This window comes from Ambystoma mexicanum, chromosome 6p, assembly GCF_040938575.1.
Source record: "Ambystoma mexicanum isolate Mex_15411 chromosome 6p, UKY_AmexF1_1, whole genome shotgun sequence".
In the NCBI taxonomy this organism is placed as follows: domain Eukaryota; kingdom Metazoa; phylum Chordata; class Amphibia; order Caudata; family Ambystomatidae; genus Ambystoma; species Ambystoma mexicanum.
Window position 1 is genome coordinate 1,340,884,411 of NC_090935.1, and position 18,608 is coordinate 1,340,903,018.

Here is an 18,608-nt window from a genome sequence, read left to right on the forward strand (position 1 = left end):
AAAGCAGAACGGTGCATCTGAGAGACACTAGTTATAAATACAAGTGGACAGAAGCTTGGATATTGTCTTGTAAACGAATTCAACAGAAGAAGTTGTCAGAAGGGTTTCACAATTCATTCATACCTAGACTATAGTCGAGAGCAAGGAGAACAGGTAGAAAGAACAAGAGATTGAGAGGCCAAAGTCGAGAAAAGATGAATAGAGACAAGTGAATGAGAGAAGAGAAATACATGCAGAACCTGTTTTTTTAACGAGACAAAAGGGGAAAGAGAGAATAAAAGACATATCATCTTTGAGTCAGTTCTTAACTGCCAGCATCCGGAGATGTCCATCTGTGAAAGAAGGCTGGAAACCAGGAAGAAGGCATATCCTGTACTATAAACCTAAAAGAAAAGAAAGAATATGTTAATAAAAGATTTGGGTTCTCTTTGTAATCCATACCAACTACTTATTGGCTCAGACATTTACTTTTATATTATTAGAGTATTTCCACATACTCTTACAGTACTTTCTTTCCTCTTACACTTGGCCAATTTGGGGCTCCAAGTTGGCACTATAAAAGGATATTTGGCAGCGCTATCTATCTTTAAGCATTCCTCGGAAGAGGTGTCCTATTTTAAAATGCCCTTAGTCATTCAATTCTTGAAAGTGCTGACAAATGTGTACTTGCCGACACCTTTTCAGGTGCCCATCTGGGATTTTAATTTAGTCATAACATTTCTCATGTGTGCCCCTTTCAAACCTTTACATTCTTGCCCATTAAGACATCTCACGCTAAAAACAATTTTGTTAGTGGCTATAACATCAGCCCGCAGGGTAAGTGAGTTGCAGGCAGTTTCTTGTAAGCCTCCTCACACCATTTTCCATAGGAACAAATTTATTCTAAAAGTCAAACCATCTTTCTTGCTTATGATAATCTCTGATTTCCATCTGTCACAGAAAATTACCTTACCTTCACACTGGCAATCAGCATGTGGGAGTGGGCCCTGGAAAACAACATTTACCTCACGGCAGTCCACCTCCCGGGGGAATCCAACGTGGAAGCGGACAGGTTCAGCAGGGTGACAGCACACAATTACGAGTGGCAGCTAAACAACCTCGTTGTTCACGAGATCTTCAACAGGTGGGGTCACCCCCAAGTGGATCTCTTTGCCACCTGGCACAACAATAAGTGTCCCCAGTTCGCATCCTGGCAAGGTCAGGGCCCCGGCTCTCTGGGTGATGGAAAGCCTACGCCTTTCCGCCCACTTCCCTGATCCACAGGGTAATTTGCAAAATCAAGGATTCTCACCGACTCATCATTCTGATAGCTCCATGGTGGCCGGCCAGGCCACGGTTTTTGGAGCTACTCATCCTCCCGGAGGTGCCCCCGATTCATCTTCCGACGGGCCCAACACATCATCTGGCACAGCAGGGGACCAGAGTCATCCACCCTGCGCAGGGAAACTAGCCCTCAAAGCATGGTACCTGAGCATGTAACGCTTCGGCACCTTAGACTCTCACAGGCCAATCCTGGAGTTCATACAGGGTGCCAGGAGCAAAGCTACCAGGGCACAGTACTAAAGCAAATGGACCAGATTCTGCCACTGGGCAGACTCTAAGGGAATTGACCCCTTGGCGTGCATTTTGGATGACGTGCTCTCCTTTTCGGCGCACCATGCTCATTCAGTAGTGCAGGTTGACACCTGCCGCACATACCTTGCAGCCATTGGGGCTTCCAGGAACTCGGAGGAAGGCATTTTCTCCTCCTCCAACCCTATCGTAAAGAAACATCTGACTGGACTCGCTAGGCTCTTCCCGCCTGTCAAGAGGCCACACCCTGTGCGGGACCTTAACATAGTGATGGGCGCACTGGCACACAAACCATTTGAGCCAATGGTGTCCGTGGACATCAGGCTGGTCACCATCAAGACAGCCTTACTAGTCGGCCTTACCTCGGCTCGTAAAGTCAGCAAGATCCAGGGGGCTGGTCGCGTCTGAGCCTTATACCACCTTTCACATGGACAAGGTAGTCATGCTGATGCACTCAGCATTTCTGCCCAAGGTTCCGTCTGCTTTCCACCTGAACGAGGAAATAGTCCTTCCTACATTTTTTCCCGATCCCAAGGATGAAGCACATAGTGCTGCAGTGCCTGGATGTCAGGCGTGCCCTGAAATTCTACTTTGACAGGACCAAGGGCTTCCGCAAATCAGATGCCCGGTTTGTCACTTTTGGAGGTTCAAGACAGAGTATCGGGCCTCTAAGGCTTCCATATCCTGCTGGATGGTCTCTGCCATCACAGATGTGTATGAGGGCCAGCACAAGCCGCTTCCAGCCAACATGCATTCCCACGTAGTCAGGGCCAAGGCAACGGCCATCACTTTCCAGCGCCATGTCACTTGGCAAGTCATAAGCAGGTCAGCCACTCGAGCCTCCCCCTCTGCTTTCTGTAAGCATTACTGTTTGGATGCCGTCTCTAGATCTGATCCAGCCTTCAGACAGACGGTTCTCAGGAACCTATTTGCCCAAGAAGGGTCTCCTCTCCACACTGGGGCTACATTCAGTTGTAATCGCCCATACAGTATGGAGGAAAGGCGACGGGACGGAACAGTAATTATAGGTTCCTCACCGTAGTGACTAACTTACTCTTAGTCCATAGTCCTCTTTCCTCCATACATCCCACCAACCTCCCCCCTAATAATACTGGTGTCATTAGGCAATGTTAAATCTATTGTCGACGCGTCAATGGGGACTGAGGTGTGGCGCCGGAGGGCGGAGTCAGGGCCGCGCATGCTCCCTTGGACGCACCCCCGCGTGCCTCTAAATTTAAAGGGGAAGGTGGTTTTTTTCTGGAGAAAAAGGTTCCGTCTCCCGTTCCTTGGAAGGGACGACCATACAGTATGGAGGAAAGGGGACTATGGACTAAGAGTACGTTCGTCAATACGGTGAGTAACTTATAATATCTGCCACAAGAAAGGATATAACCTATGTAGGGGCTTCAGGTGAAAGGTTTGCTGCAGAGGTGAGATGTTGGCAAAGGATTTGAAGGTTGACCAGATTGAATGCAGCTGAGAGATCAAGGAGCAGAAGAGCAGGTTTCCCCTTGTCTTCAATCTCGTCGATTTGGGTGTGAGCACTGCCAAGCATTGCAGATGTGGAGCTGCAGTACAGCTCATAGTTGCAGAAAGAGTTACTGCAACTGACTGGCAGCTAGATAATCATTTCTAAATTGAATAATCTGTAAGAGAAAGAACTAATCCATCATAAAGATTGTTAACAAAGACCAGGAATGTGTTCACTTCCTTATTTCAGACCAAAATGGATGAAGATATATATCAAGAATTGGTAAATCGTTGAATCACATCCTGGTTGGAGGTGAGCCAGGTAACAACCAGAACCCTTTAGAATAAAAACTGGTTCCAGCATACTAACCATGCAGTTAAGTGATGTATAGTACAACTGTTAACAGCCACACAATAAATACTACTTCAAACCGAAATGGAGCATAGCACTACCACCTGCTCTAGAGAAGGGTCTCAAATAAAAGCTGTAAATCTCAACCTAACGATTCAAGTTATAAGACGTTCTATGTTCAGGAACCATTAAAAATAATCGTGTCTGTCATGACCAAACCCCAAACGAAGGTTAAGGAATGGAGTAAAAATATTAATATTCCAAACAAGTTCCTTAAGGGAATAGCCATTAATATGTTTACATTAACAATGAACTTGATCTCATTCTATTGAAAGGTGCATTCATTAATACAAAGCATCGCAAATTGTTTCCCACAACTAGTTATCCACAAAAATGCTTGCCATACAATTAATACATATATCAATAAAATGTATTTCAAAATAAAATTATACAAAAAAAGGTAGCAGGTGCCCCTCTCTAGAAAGAACGTGGAATGATAACCTGTTCTGTGGTTTTTTTTATCACTTTGAGAGTCCGCAGTCATCGCTTTTTGCTCACTGTACTTTTCACAAAGGAGGAATACCCATTTGCATATCAGTCTTTGTCCCGCCCACTAGGGCAGTCCAGCACCGAAATGCCAGGCAAACCTCCTTTGAACAAGAGTACCAACAGCAACCCCAGAAGGTTTCTTCATACCTTTTGGTCTGAAATGAGGAAGTGAACACATTCCTGGTCTTTGTTAAACTTTCGGATGGATTAGTTATTTCTCTTACAGATTCTTCAATTTAGAAGTTTCCATCCAGCTGCCAGTCAGCTGCAGTAACTCTTTCTGCAACCAGGAGGTGTACTGCAGCTCTACATCCGCTATGCCATGTAATTGTCTCAGCCTTTTTGGGCCTCATCAGTGGGGTGGAGCTGTGCCTCTCTGAGCACAGTGAGCAGGGGGTCCATGGTTGGGTTCCACCAGGTAACCTAGGGGGACAACCCCAAGTTCCTTGCAAAATATAAAAAAGGTAGCAGGCGCCCCTCTCTAGAAAGAACATGGCATGATAACCTCTTCTGTGTTTTTTTACCACTTTGAGAGTCTGCAGCCATTGCTTTTTGCTCACTGTACTTTTCACAAAGGAGGAATATCCATTTGCACACCAGTGTTTTTCACGCCCACTAGGGCAGTCCAGCACAGAAATGCCAGGCAAACCTCCTTTGAACAAGAGTACCAACAGCAACCCTAGACACGTGTTTCAGCCTTGTTGGGCCTCATCAGTGAGGTGGAGCTGTGCCTCTCTGAGCACGGTGAGCAAGGGGACCACGTCTAAATTGATACCATCAATAAATACCAAATTGAAAAAACATGAAATTGTATCACATAAATTATGAACAAATCATACCAAACACCAACTTTAAATAATATTTCACTACGTGACTTTAGGTAAGTACTACCCTCAGCCACACAGTAGCTCAGCAGTGACGAAGGGCTTACAGACGGACTGCTTCACTTTCCAGCTGCACAGGACCCGGTCTCTGGATTCTTGGTCATGGTGATGAAAGAACGGACACTGGATGGGAACTTGCACTGCTCATGTAGCTCAAATTTAGATGTTCCTCCATGTACTGTTGAATCTCAAATTTAGGTGTTCCGTCATGTACTGTTCAATCTTTGCTCAAGTGCCTAAAAGTTTGGTGTTTCTCTATTTGTTGCTGTGTTTCAAATGTAGTTTTTTTCTCCTGCTTACTGTTGAGGCTTTAAGTTAGGTGCTTTCTGTCCGTGCTCTGGTATCCCAAATTTAAATGTAGGCATGTCTCCATTCTCCCTCTTATAATTGAATCTAGGTGTTTCTACAGCAAGGCCAAAGCTGATTCCTGAGTTTTCCATTTCTTTGTCATAGCCAACTCAGTGTAGCTACGTCACTGCTGCCGAGGTTGGATACTGGCATTTGTAGATGAATTAGTCGAATCTATGTGATTGCACAGTAGCCGTCCCTCGCACTGCCACAGTTAAATCAAATTGTTATCACTGTGTAGTGCCTTGGTTGATTTAGAAGTGTGTCCATTGCTGTGCCAAAGTCTATTCGAAGGGTTGTCTGATACTGTTGCCAAAGTGCAGTATCAAAGTCTATTCTTGGTCACGCTACCTTCTCTCCCTGCCAGTCCACGCTAGCCCAGGACATACCACAGCCAGCCCCCCTTTCCTCGCCCCAATCCCCTCCCATCTCTAAGCGGTCCCCACCCAGCTGCCACTTCTCCACCCTATGGGTGACCTGGGCAGCACACTAGCGGGCCTCTCACCACAACCCCAATACCCCCAGGCCCCTCAGCCCACATCGCTCACTGTCTGTGCGCCCCCTGTGGCGCAGATCGCTCCCCAAACCATGTGCGCCTCCTTTAGCGATTAGTTGGAGCATAGGCTGTCGCTGCTGTTTACCATTTGGATCACAGTCGCAATAACCGACAGAAGAAGCCAAATACCTGAGCGGTCTCCCTACCAACAAAGCGCCATCAATGGCGGCAAGGTACGTATAATAAATCACTCCACTGGCTGCAGGCATGGCTATCGACACACATCAATATACAGCAAGGACTACGACAAAAATGTGGTTGTGCTGTTCACATAAAGTCTCTGCCTACCTACACCAGACTACCCCTCAACACCTCTGACAGCAGAATGCAGCGCACACCTATGATACATTCCGGCCTGCTGAACACAGAGCGTGTCTTACACACTGACGCCATCTATACTCCTCTCAGCAACCCATCCACATGCTTGACAGCATGGGTTGCTTCTCTACCGGAGCTTGGCAAGCCCTCCTAAGCCTTTTTCGGCCAAATGCACACACGTATCTTAATCCTGCTCCATGACATCCAACACCCTGGACTTTGATCCTCCAAGGATGTTTCCGTTAACGGCGCATTGAAACTATAATAATGGTAAAATTGGCACTATATAGATAACAAGTACAATCCAATACATAGGACAGAACATTACTTGACAAGTAAAACATAATATACAGGAAAAGAGCATACAATACTATATATATATATATATATAGACAAGAAGTTAACCGTTCCAATTGGTCCAAAATGTATGTAGGTATATTAATTGATACCCACACTATAGCAATACCTTAAGATCTAGACTAGCTGATTGGGGTAACCTAAAGGCAGTTGCCTTTTTGATCTAGACTCACTGAGGGACTTTCTATTCTAGCCCTACACTACCAATTTGTTAGTTTCTGCCAGAAGATCTGTGGATGTACTCTTCAGACACTCTGCCCGACTTTGTCTCCTTCCTCTCACACCCTGATGTTTTCCTTTCCCTGGCACTGTATCCTATTCTCCTTTCTCTACTCTCCTAGTCCAACTCTCTACCCACTTTCGCTTCTTCTACTCCCTGTGTGTTCCTCCTCTGTCCCTCCAATGTGTCTCGCTTTCTACTGTTGCCTCCAACTTTCGAGGATACTGATCCTTCCTCTACACTACTGTGCATTCCACTCTACCACCACTCCTCGCCACCTTCTCCCCAGTCACTCACAACCACTTCACGTTCACTCTCTATAGTCCTATCTCTCTCACTAGTCTCACTCACACTCACAACCCAGTTCTACTTGCACTGACTAACCAATACCTCCCTGTTCTACAATTCTCCTCCACACCCTTGTCCAACGTCCTTCCTCCTGCGGGTCTCTTAGGCTGCCACTTTCTCTGACCCTACCTGAACAACCCACACCTTCCTGTTCCCTGGGGACTCCTTTATCCTCATCCTCTGGTTAGTTGTCTGGCCCTGGTGAATCTGGCTCTGTCTTCCCCACCCAGGGGGTGTTACATTCAGGCAAACCTTTAAATAGCGAGCTAAGCTATGCCCCTTTAATCTGTGCAGAGTCCTGTGAGGAAGCAATGGCAGCCTGCATTACACATTGTCCAAGTTCATGTGAAGGAGGGCCTTGTCGTACCTTCCCCCGAGTTAAGCATATTATGTGTTTGTATAATGCGTTAAATTCCCCGGTGATCTAGGAAAGTTGGAGTGTTTCTGTCGCTGCTCACCCTGTGCTGGGGAGTAGTACACAACATGCCAGGCGGTCCTGTAAGCTCTCTGGTACTGTCTCCTTCTAACTTTGCCAGTTTGCTTCTGGAACGCTGATGGCATGCGCCAACGATGGGTTATAATTTCCATCGTCTTTGTTTAACTACAGCGTTGTTTGTAGATGTAGGACAAAGAACAACTTGGGGATCATGTATTGTATGATACAAGTGGGTAATGCCCACATATAGGCATGCACTTGAGGAGGGGACATGAATTGGGGCCCTCTTAACTGCCACCTTCCGCTTGTGGGGTAGAACTGGCTCTGGCCTCCACCCTGGTACACTTCCCATCCCAGGCTGTGAGGTGTTCCTATCCCCTAGGAACAGGGGCAGATTACTGCTGACCTTGCCACATGAGCATCGTGTGTGTGTGTGTGTGTGTGTGTGTGTGTGTGTGCACACAATGACAAGAGTCAAATGTGAAAATGGCCAACAATACCTTGCCATATATACAATCAGAGAAACAAAGTATGTGGAAATCCTACAAGCGAGCATGAATGAAATGTGGTGGCATAGCAATACAAAACCCACAGGTTTAAGATTAAAACGTAAGGCACTGCTACATCGGAGTCCTACTCTTTTGGAACTCCTGGTGACTTACTTGGTTTTATTTGTGCCTAGTAATGTGTAGCAAAGATGATTCACAGCACAGAGGGACAAAGGGAGGGGAAACAGCCTGTGTGACAAAGACAGTATTTTACAATAAAAAAGAGAAGTAGTGGGGGTACAGGCACATTCTAACTCTTGGTGCTAGTATCAGGTAAGACAGCCCGACAAAAGGTACTGATCATTCTTCAAGTAAATCCTTCCAAAAGAGCATTTTGTTAGGTCTTTCGTGAGTTTCAATTGGTGAGGTTCCTCTCTTCGATCCCCGTAGCATGAGTTCCATAGTTTAGAACCCATGACTGCTGGGATTTTTATTCTGTGGCATTTACATCTGCTGTTGGTCTGTTATCTGAGTTTGTTAGCTATGTTTGAACACACGGTTCTAGTGAGAGTTATATTTTATGTATAGATTGGAGCTGAAATGATATACGTAGGGTATTAAATTTATTTGTTTGTTGCATGGATAGCCAGTGACGTTTTTGGAGTTGTTTAGACATGTGTTGTTTGCTTTCCCAGGCTGAGAAACAAAAGGGCAGCTCTTTTCTCATTGTCCTGCAGTTTGAAGATCTCTTTTTGGTATAAGCTGTTGCAATAGTCCTGTTTTGGAATCAATGGAATCTGGATTATCTGTTTTTTTTAATGTTGTGTTGCATGTCAAAGGCTAATGGGATCCTTCTCAATACTTGAAGTTTGTATTGATGTCGGCTGGACATTGATGCTTGAGGGAGAAGGAAAGATGTTAATCCAAAAGACCCCTAATTTTGTGGCTTTACGTAATGCAGGTTGAGGTGGGCCTAGGCCACGCAGTCAGAATCCTGGGATGTGTTGTTGGGATGTGTTGTTGCTGCATTTCGGTAGAGACTGCTCATCATCATCATTGAATGGATGCCAGGTATGCTGATACTTAGCGATCCAGGTAGGCCTGTCCTCAAATTGTTGCCTCAGTTGGGTATCCATTATGTAGATAATAAAGGGATGATCAACGTACTTTGGGGCTGTGGCTTTGAAGACGAAAAGGCACATCTTCTCTTTCCTAGTGCCGTGCTTCTGGAGTGGCATGAGCGACATCACTGCTGTACAGTCAGTGGCTTTGTATGTTTTTGAGTGCGAAAGCAGGATGAAATGGACAACAGTATAACATCCACAAGGAGGTCAAAAATTATTACTTTAGAACCATCACTGGCTATCCATACAAAACCTAATTGAATTAATTGAAATGTACAACTCCAGAAAAGTGATTTGCAACTTTGGGCCCCTGTTACATTGTTTTTCCTTCTCTGGTATGTGATGGCAGATTCTGTGCTTTTTCCTGGGTGAAGAGTAGATTGTCATTTAATAGGTGATTAATTTTGCTGTAATTTTGCTACTGTTTGTTCAGTGATTTTTAGCCTCAAAAGTACCATTAGTTGTAGGCTCTCAATTAGGTAGGATAGTGTTCTGCATTGTTTTTCAAAGGGGGGAATTTATGGGTGTGAAATTAAGGTCAGTTGAGGGATTCCCAGAGGTCAGAGGTGCCTTGTGGAGATCAGTTAGACTGTTCCCAGAGAGATCAGTATTTTGGGAGGAGCGAGAAGCAAGAGGTAACCTGCACTTTGGAGGTTTTCGCCTTGCTGATTGATTTTAAGGGTGTCCACAGAGCATTGTGAATTGTCAGAAAGATGAAGACAGTTGTTTTTCAATTATTTTCAACTATGTCATCAATATTTTTTAAATATCTGATTGGTAGCAGTGTCAGTGTACAGGTAATGCTGTAATTACAGTCATAAATTGGATTCATGTTGTGTGCGTGCCTCGCTACAAAAACCTCCAAAGGACATCCCCTAGATATAGCCCCAATTGCAACTTTTTCACAAAAGCACAGTGAAAGATCTGGAGACACTAAAAGCCAGAGGCACAAATGAAGAACGAAAATAGGTCAGGCAGGTTTGGATATCATGCTAGAGATCATTGTGTCTGCAGAATATGCATTGCCTACTTTAAAATAAAAACTGGGTCTGATGTGTGGGCACTCTGCTGCGCAGAGTCTTACCTCCTAAACACAGGCAGTATTGTACTGGAAACAATCTCATAGGAAATAGTGCAGCTTTCTGTCTCAGAAACATGCACCTACATGTGGAGGCCCATCCATAAAAATAAAAATCTCAGAAACCTAAATTGCTTTGGATTTGGCTATGTGGATACTCCAGGAGCAGCAGACCCTCTCCCCTCCCCTCACCACACCAAACATTCAAGAAAAGTACAAAAACAAAATATGAAATGGAATTTCTCTAGACACAGGACAGCATTCAGCCTCAAACAAGACCTCTGCTTCTGTGAGAACGGACAAATGAGATTATGGTGTATTTGTCATGTGTGTTATAGTGTGATGGTAGGGGCTGAAATGTTTTACATAAAAGGGCTAGCACAATGTTCTGTTTGCTTGACATGATTTTTACTCATAGTCTTAGGACAGTAATGAAAAAGAGGGATGAAGTGGTAATAAGGAAGCGTCTATGTTTGGGAGCTACCTTGTGCCTTGTCGCAAATTAACTTTAACCACATCTACTTGTATGATTGCTTAGTTTCTAAATTGTTTGGCAATAGGGAATGCATCACCTAAATTAGTAAAGTGCATATTATACAGTTTCACAATCCGATTTTGATAGACCTCACTGGTGACAGGATGCCCTTTATCTGCTGTTACTTTATTTTGATTCTTGCAAATCACAGTTGATTTTCATGTGGGTCTTCTGTCCAAATTACCATAGTCAGTTTGCATTTTGCACTATTAATACCTAGTTTAACAGATTGCAGTTATTATAATTTATGACTGTCTTTCTTTCATTTGTTAAAGTTTTGTTGGAGAGGATTCCCTGGGTCCCACCCGAGTGTATTGAAAATCCTAAACACCTTACCCTGGCATCCGATAAATGGAGCTTTGGTACCACTTTGTGGGAGATATGCAGTGGGGGAGACAAACCATTGCATGCACTTGATTCTCAGAGGGTAAGTAAAGGCTTCAATATACATTAGTTAGATATATCTTGTTTGATACACCACACCTGTAGAGTAGCGGCATGTTTAAAAGTTATGTCTATTGTATTTTTTACATGTTTGCATTATGTCTTTTGCAAAAGAAACTACAGTTTTACGAAGACCGGCATCAGCTTCCTGCACCCAAATGGATTGAATTGGCTAATTTAATAAACAACTGCATGGATTATGAACCGGATTTCAGACCACCCTTCAGGGCTGTGATACGTGACCTCAACAGTTTATTCACACCTGGTAGGACACTAAAGCTGTTGAAATCTTAACGTGCATGCAGCCAATAATGGCCAAAAATGTAATTATTTATAACATTTGTACAAAAGTGAAACCATCCAGCTCAATCCAAAACTTCATTTTAAATGAACATCTATTTGTGGCAGATTACACTGGAGTTTTGTAAATGAGCAAGCATACACAGATCTTTACTGGTTTCCACCCTGACCCCAATGTGTTCCAGTTTTTTCAGGAAGAACTGGAGGAGAGGAAGCGTCATGCTCTTCAGCAATGCCTCCAGGGTCTGCCTTCTATTGGAAGGACCAGTAGGGCTAATGCCAACTTGTGTACATAGTAGGGCCCTAAGTTTAGAGTATCCAGGCAAAAGCTTAGGTGAAGGTGTGTGTACATACATACTATGGCATACTTAAGCAATATGACCCGAGCCGGGTGGTCAGTTCGGGTGGTTACGCCCCGGGACCTAAGATACTTAACGATGGGTCCCAGTGCTGTTAGCATCCATTCCGTTGGCAAGGCTCTTATTACTAGTAGCACCCCAAGCTTTTAATCTGGAAGCCAGGGGTGCTGACAGCAATGTCATTTTCTGTGAATTAACCAGACGTACTCTCGGCCAAAGGAATCAGGCAAGTGGGTTAGCGGAGTTGGGAGGTAACGAACCATGACCAGACGGGAGTAGAGGTCTGGGGAAGATGGCTGGATGGGAGAGCAGACTACAGCCTGCTTGGAGCACCGGCTTGGATCGTGGGATTCAGACCGAGCAACCCGATTGGCTGGCTGGCCCCCCCACCCAGGGTGCTAATGGTCATGTAGATGCAGCATGTCACCAAAGCCTTTGCGCTATTAGCCTACTTCTATAGGAAAGGTGCTCAAAAACATTTATCCTGCACTGTAAGGAATGAGAATTTGTTTTTCTGAGCCTGAATGACATTTGCAAAAACTGCCAGCATTCCTCCATTCTCCTAGGTTTTAAACAGAAACCCTGAAAACATACGTACTCTTTATTGAGTCTGTACATATTAAAAGCCACAGTATTTGTCTTTTTGTTTACCGGTCTGCTCCAGATGCTTCATTTACCCTATATATAGAATTGATTTACCCATTCAATATGATTATCTTAATTTTGGTAGTGCCCACCTTTATCCTTTCTTTCAAACAGAAGGGCAAACATCCAAAAGAGATGGACTAATTTACAACTTATGGTCACAGGGCTCGACTTCTTAACAAAAGCATCTCCCCATTGCATGCTGGGTATGTTGTAAAGGTGTACCTTTCCATGCTGGGCTATGACGTGCAAAGGAGCCAGTGTGTTCTAGGATTAGATTAGGGTGGCTACCAAGGGTTTTCTGAGACAAGACAAGCCCATAGCAACATGACTGCTCCAAAATCCCCATAGTCTGATATGGATCCTTATTGCTAATTAAGTGAACACAATTCTCCCTGAATTTCTGCTGGACGAATGGAAAATTGTTTCACATTCTGTGTGACCCTTATGTAGCACCACCTTTTTTTACCTTTTATTTTTATTTTATTTATTGGTCATTTATATAGCGCCCATACACTCAAACATTTCAAAGCGCTCCAATGCAGGGAGGGCGAAGGCTACAGGGGTTAACATTCTTACTAAGCATTGGAACATTCAGAATGGGCAAGTGCAATGTGTTTTAGAGGTGCAACATAATACAGGAGGAATACAATACTGTTCCAACATATGACAGGACTATTGCACATGCATGACGGTCTTTACAAAATGTAAGAGCTAAACATGAAGGAGAGAGGGGAGAGCGGTGGTGTGGGGCAAGATGTACAAGAACAAAAATGAGTGCAAAAGACAGAGAAGGAGAGAAAAGGGGTGAGCGTAGGTGCAGGGGGAAGCAACACTGTACACAAGCAGGGACTGAAAAATGGCAGCAGAAAATACCTTGATTCGACAGGCACTCTAAAATATCACATGCGCTAACAGTGGCTACAGATCAAAGTCTCGGTGATGCATGGAGAGATGTGTTGGCTACTCACAGGGAAGACTGTAGGTGTGCCATTAATCCTGGCTGGGAAAGGGTGGACTCCCAACAACCCCATGACCAACTGTATAGCAGGGAAGTTCTGGGTGGGGAGAGAGATGAAGAGGGGGCCCTAACCAGACCGGCCATGCACGGACAGGCACAGACAGGGGCCTAGTGATGGGGGGCGGTTTCTACGCCTACCGGCTTCCGTGATTGGTCCTTAGATGGAGGGCTGGCCAAAAATAGCGCCAGCCGGAGGAGGAGCGCAACACTCGCATGTGGTAGCAGATGGCCACCATGCTTTAGGCTCATCAGGGACATGGCCCACACAGCCCAAATGCGATTCACAAACAAAAAGCATGCAGATGGTGCCAAATAAAGTGAAACAAACGCTGCCTGTAGATGTAGACAATGGAAGTCATAAATATCCAGCTAAGGAATATCTATGATTGTTTAAAAAAAAGACTTTATAAATGCCTGGTCATTTCTGTGGTAAATTGGTAAGTTATACCTGTATTTTCTGGCTTTCTGTGTAATGCTTAAGGTACATTGAAGTAGGCTGCAGATATAATTAATTTTTAACTTTTACATTCTGTCCATTGTATTCAAAGTCTGTAGAGGTCTTCCAAATTTGTGTTTGAAGGCCCAGGTAACATAGAGGGATCCGTCCACTCATAGGGGTTGTCGTTTTGTGGCTCAAAGATGAAGTCCGCAACCAAGGCTAACAAAGCAGCATCAGACATTACCTGCTACAAGAGCATGAACAATTTCTTGTTTTATGCATTTATGTGGAATGTGGTCTTCAACTCTTAAAAATGTACCTGTGCCTTCTATGATGCAAGCATGTTACTCCATCTGTTGTAAGTAGCAAGACTTATTTTATGCTGTTTGGCTAATGCTCTAATTATATTTAAGTTTACAGTGCTGATATAGTTATTTTTTATGTACTTTTTTGACTTTTGTGGTGGCACTTTATTGTTCTCTGACAGTTTTGTTGTTTATAGTTGTCTTTCAATTTCTAACTTTAGTTCTCCAGCGTGGGGTTTTACATGGATTCACATGTGCATGAATATTCCCGTCCCCAGGCTGGGAATCCTCAGTAGTAATAAAGCAGGTAGCTTTAAAGTCAAAACTGCTGGTCACTTCTATAGCCTATGGTCATCGTGCCCCCCAGCCAATGACATTCGTCCCTCTGGTGGCCAACTTCAAATTTTGACTGCAGGTTTTCATGTTGGGAGTCCTCGTGTTTCGCGCCTTGAAAGTTTGATAACTTTTATGCCCATTTTTGTGAGAAATCGTCTCAATTTTTTCTTGATTTTCTGTCGACTTGCCAGACTCACTAGTGAGAATGCACACTCTGGGCCCCCCATTACTTGTGGGGTGCCCCAGGGGTCGTGCATCTCACCATTTCTTTTTAATGTTTACATCATTTCTCTCTTGAGATTGTTGGACGATCTGGGTGTCCAGTATACCAATTATGCTGACGACACTCAGGTCGTCATGAAACTCTCTGGAGAATGTGCTATGGATTTAGCGTATCAATAAGATCTACAATGCCATCTATGAATGGATGGCCATTAATTCTCTGGCATTAAATACATTTAAAACCAAACTTCTTATTGTGGCTTCTGCTCCAAAACTCAAATCCCTATCCCCGGAGTATGAGAGTTTTACTATTCTCAATCTAGTCATTCCTGTGGCAAAAAAAGTGAAAAGCCTTGGCGTTACTCTTGAGTCTGATTTAACAATGGGGCAGCATGCAGAGCAGGTCTGAAGTTCATGTGGCCTTGTTGATAAATTGCTTGGTAATATCCAACCTTTTGTGTCCTATGAGAATATTGCCATCCATGCCACTGTCCTTATAAATTTGCGCTTGGATTACTGTAAGAGCCTTCCGAGTGACTGTTCTCAGACTATTCTGTCTTTTCTCCAGGTAACCTAGAATGGCACAATTCATGCCATTGATATGATATGATAGTTTATTTGTATAGCGCCTATACACAATGTGTTTCAAAGTGCTTCAAGGAGGGAGGGGACATAGGAAAAATACAGTTACATTCAGCAAAAGTCCTTGAAACAATACAGAATGTGAAAATAACTATCATAATAGGCCTGTCGACATTTCTGATAGTGCAAGTGCATAGAAAAAGTAAGGCAAGAGGTGATGGAAAGGAAGGAAAACAGAGCAAGCAGTAACATTACTAAGTCTGACGACAATTTACGCAGTGCAGGTGGTAACAAGAGGCGGGGTGGGGGAGGGGGCAAGTGGATGGAGGGGGGGAAGGAGAACAAGACACGCTACTGAGCAAAAAGTCAATGACAAATTGAAAAGTAGGGGAGTGGGGAGGCGGAGAACAAAAAAGGGGGGAGACAGACAAGCTGCTATCAAGAGTCACGGAACAGATGTTAGGAGTAAGTGCTAGGAGGGGGAAGTCTAAGAGGGGGGAGAAAAAGGAGGGGGGAGTAGGAGGGAAGTTGAAGAGGATGGAAATGAGGAGGGGGGTGGAGCACAGAGCAAGAGGGGGGGCAAGCAGGGTGAGGGCACACATAGACTCACGGGGGGGCAAACAGAATCTCTGGGGGGGCAGGGGGGCACAACAGACACTGACGGGGGGGGGCACACATACTCACGGGGTGCAGAGGGGGCAGTGGGGGGGCACACAGATACTCACAGGGGGCAGGGGGGGCACACAGGTACTCACGGGGGGCAGGGGGGGCACACAGATACTCACAGGGGGGCAGGGGGGGCAGTGGGGGGGCACACAGATACTAACAGGGGTAGGGGGGGCAGGGGGGGCACACAGATAATCACAGGGGGGCAGTGGGGGGGCACACAGATACTAACAGGGGTCAGGGGGGGCACACAGATACTCACGGGGGGCAGGGGGGGGCACACAGATACTAACAGGGGGCAGGGGGGGTGGGGGGGCACACAGATACTCGCAGGGGGGCAGGGGGGGCACACAGATACTAACAGGGGTCAGGGGGCAGGGGGGGTGGGGGGGCACACAGATACTCGCAGGGGGGCACACAGGGGGGAGCAGGGGGAGGCAGGGGGGGCACACAAACTCTCGGGGGGCAGGGGGGCACACAGATACTCACGGGGGCAGGGGGGGAGTGGGGGGGCACACAGATACTAACAGGGGTCAGGGGGCTGGGGGGGCACACAGATACTCACAGGGGGCAGGGGGCACGCAGGGGGAGGCAGGGGGGGCACACAAACTCTCGGGGGGGATGGGGGCACACAGAAACTCTCGGGGGCAGGGGGGCACACAGAAACTCTCGGGGGGCAGGGGGGGCACACAGATACTCACGGGGGTAGACAAACACTTGCATGGGCCGGCGATCCGGCGTACCGCGGTGGACAGCGGTAGACAGGGCCTTAGGAGTGGGCCTTGTGAGGAGGGCCGGCCAAGCCTGTCGGCCTTCCCATTGGCCCTGATGTTACATGCTCCAGCCAATCAATGCCCCCCAGCAGCACCAGGCCCAGCACTCCAGTGCAGGGTAAAAACGAGTGGCCATCTTGGAATGGCAGCTCCACATCAAAACGGAGCACAAAAGACAGCAGAGTAAAACGAAACGGAGCGATTTCTGGCTCACAGAGTCTGCAATTTACAGATGTAGCACAAGCCTGTGCATAAAATATTATTTGCATAAATGTTCATTTTCGAGCGTCCTCGCGCGCATCTTGGAGTGGCCCAATGGTAGAGGGCTTACCTTCCAGGGTGTCCAGGATCGTAGTGCACAGAGTGGAGAGAAGGTCAGGTGGAGGGGAAAGCTGAAGCCGCTCCGGCAGCCCCATCAGAAAGAGGGATATTGAGGAAGAGTGAGCCATTACTGGCATGTCCAAGCGTGCACATGTTACAGTGGCAAGACAAGATTTACTTTGGCTTCCCGTCAAGCATATAGTGACCCATAAGATGTTCACCCCGACTCATGACTATCTTTCTGCTCGCCTCAAGCATTACGCTCCATCGTGAGTTCTAAGATCTAGCAACCAACTTAGATTGGTACAACCCTGCTTCAGACTGTCTAAAGCTGGTGGCCTCAGCTTTGAGGTGAGAGCCCCAGCTGCTTGGAAGTCACTTCGATTAATTCTCAGAACTACCAATACGACAATGGATTTCCAAAAAGGTCTGAAGACACTGTTATTTAATCACCCACCTGAATAAACACCTGGCTGAATCCGCCCCCAGCACCCATGCCGGTTACCATTGATTATCCAATTTGGATTATTATTACTGTTTTTATTTTGTTCATTTTGTATTGTTCTGTGTGCGCCCTGGGGCCTGCTGCCGTGTGGCGCGATATATTGGAATTCAAATAAATAAACTTTATCGATTGGGAACTTATGTGTTGGGGTTACCCCTTTCCTTTTGAACTTTAACAGTTGTGCTCTTTTAAGGCCAAAGACATAACCCTTTTCACCTTAGAGTTACGTTTAAAATGTGAGGGCCAGAAAAGCATTTTTGCTTTGGACATCTTGACATCGGACAGACCCTTAGTTTTGGTTGAGGTAGGGAAACACCTCCCAGAATAGGGGCAGTGAAGCATTTTCCAACCACCCTTTTATTTTGAATAAATATTTATAGCCAAAACCATGAGCTTTGTGTCCGCATCTCATTCCTGGCTTCTCACAAAGGGAAAGCCTCTGACTTAGGCTCTGTGCGCAGTCATGCCTCTTCCAGGGTCGGCAGACCCAAAGAGTGTGCTCCTTCTGACTTGAAGAGGTCGAGATCCTTTGAGGACAGTTCCCAGGGGAAGAAGACTCCACCAAAGGCTAAGTCCCTTCACGCTTCGACGACGACTTCAGCGACGGTCAATGCGGCTGTGGAGCCCACGCCTGAGAGACACCTGTTGTCACTCTCCATGTCAACGGATAGTCTGTAGTCGAGCGACCAGGTTACGCCTGCGAGGACATCACCAACGCCAGCTGCCAAGAAGAAATTAAAGACGTCTTTTCTTTTTTTCCTAGATACTGATGGCTAACGGCCAGCTTTCAACTGCTTAGGAATTAATTTTCATGTTTGTCCCCTGTTTTATGTCTGCACCCTTAAGCCTTTGGGTACCGGGTGCACAATATAAATTGATCAATAAAATAAATATAAATAAAGCATAAGACCTTGTCAACAGGGTCCCCATCAAGGGACACATCAGCAGCTTCACAGTCAACCTCACCTACAAAGGGCGTTACCCCATCAGCGACTTCAATCCCGCTGAGTAGCTTATCCAGTCACTATTTCCGTAACAATTGCCCCTCCTAGAGT

At 45.7% G+C, this 18,608-nt stretch overlaps 1 protein-coding gene across 4 annotated transcripts in view; it reads left to right on the plus strand.

The window, feature by feature from the left end:
- The window catches only part of JAK2 (Janus kinase 2), a 1,999,562-nt gene that overhangs the window by 1,528,799 nt on the left and 452,155 nt on the right, over window positions 1-18,608 (plus strand). For all 4 annotated transcript variants that reach the window (XM_069626008.1, XM_069626007.1, XM_069626009.1 and 1 more), the window contains 2 exons: window positions 10,911-11,062; window positions 11,194-11,344. In XM_069626008.1, coding sequence (XP_069482109.1) covers window positions 10,911-11,062; window positions 11,194-11,344 — 303 coding nt within the window. The remainder of the gene's footprint in view (window positions 1-10,910; window positions 11,063-11,193; window positions 11,345-18,608) is intronic.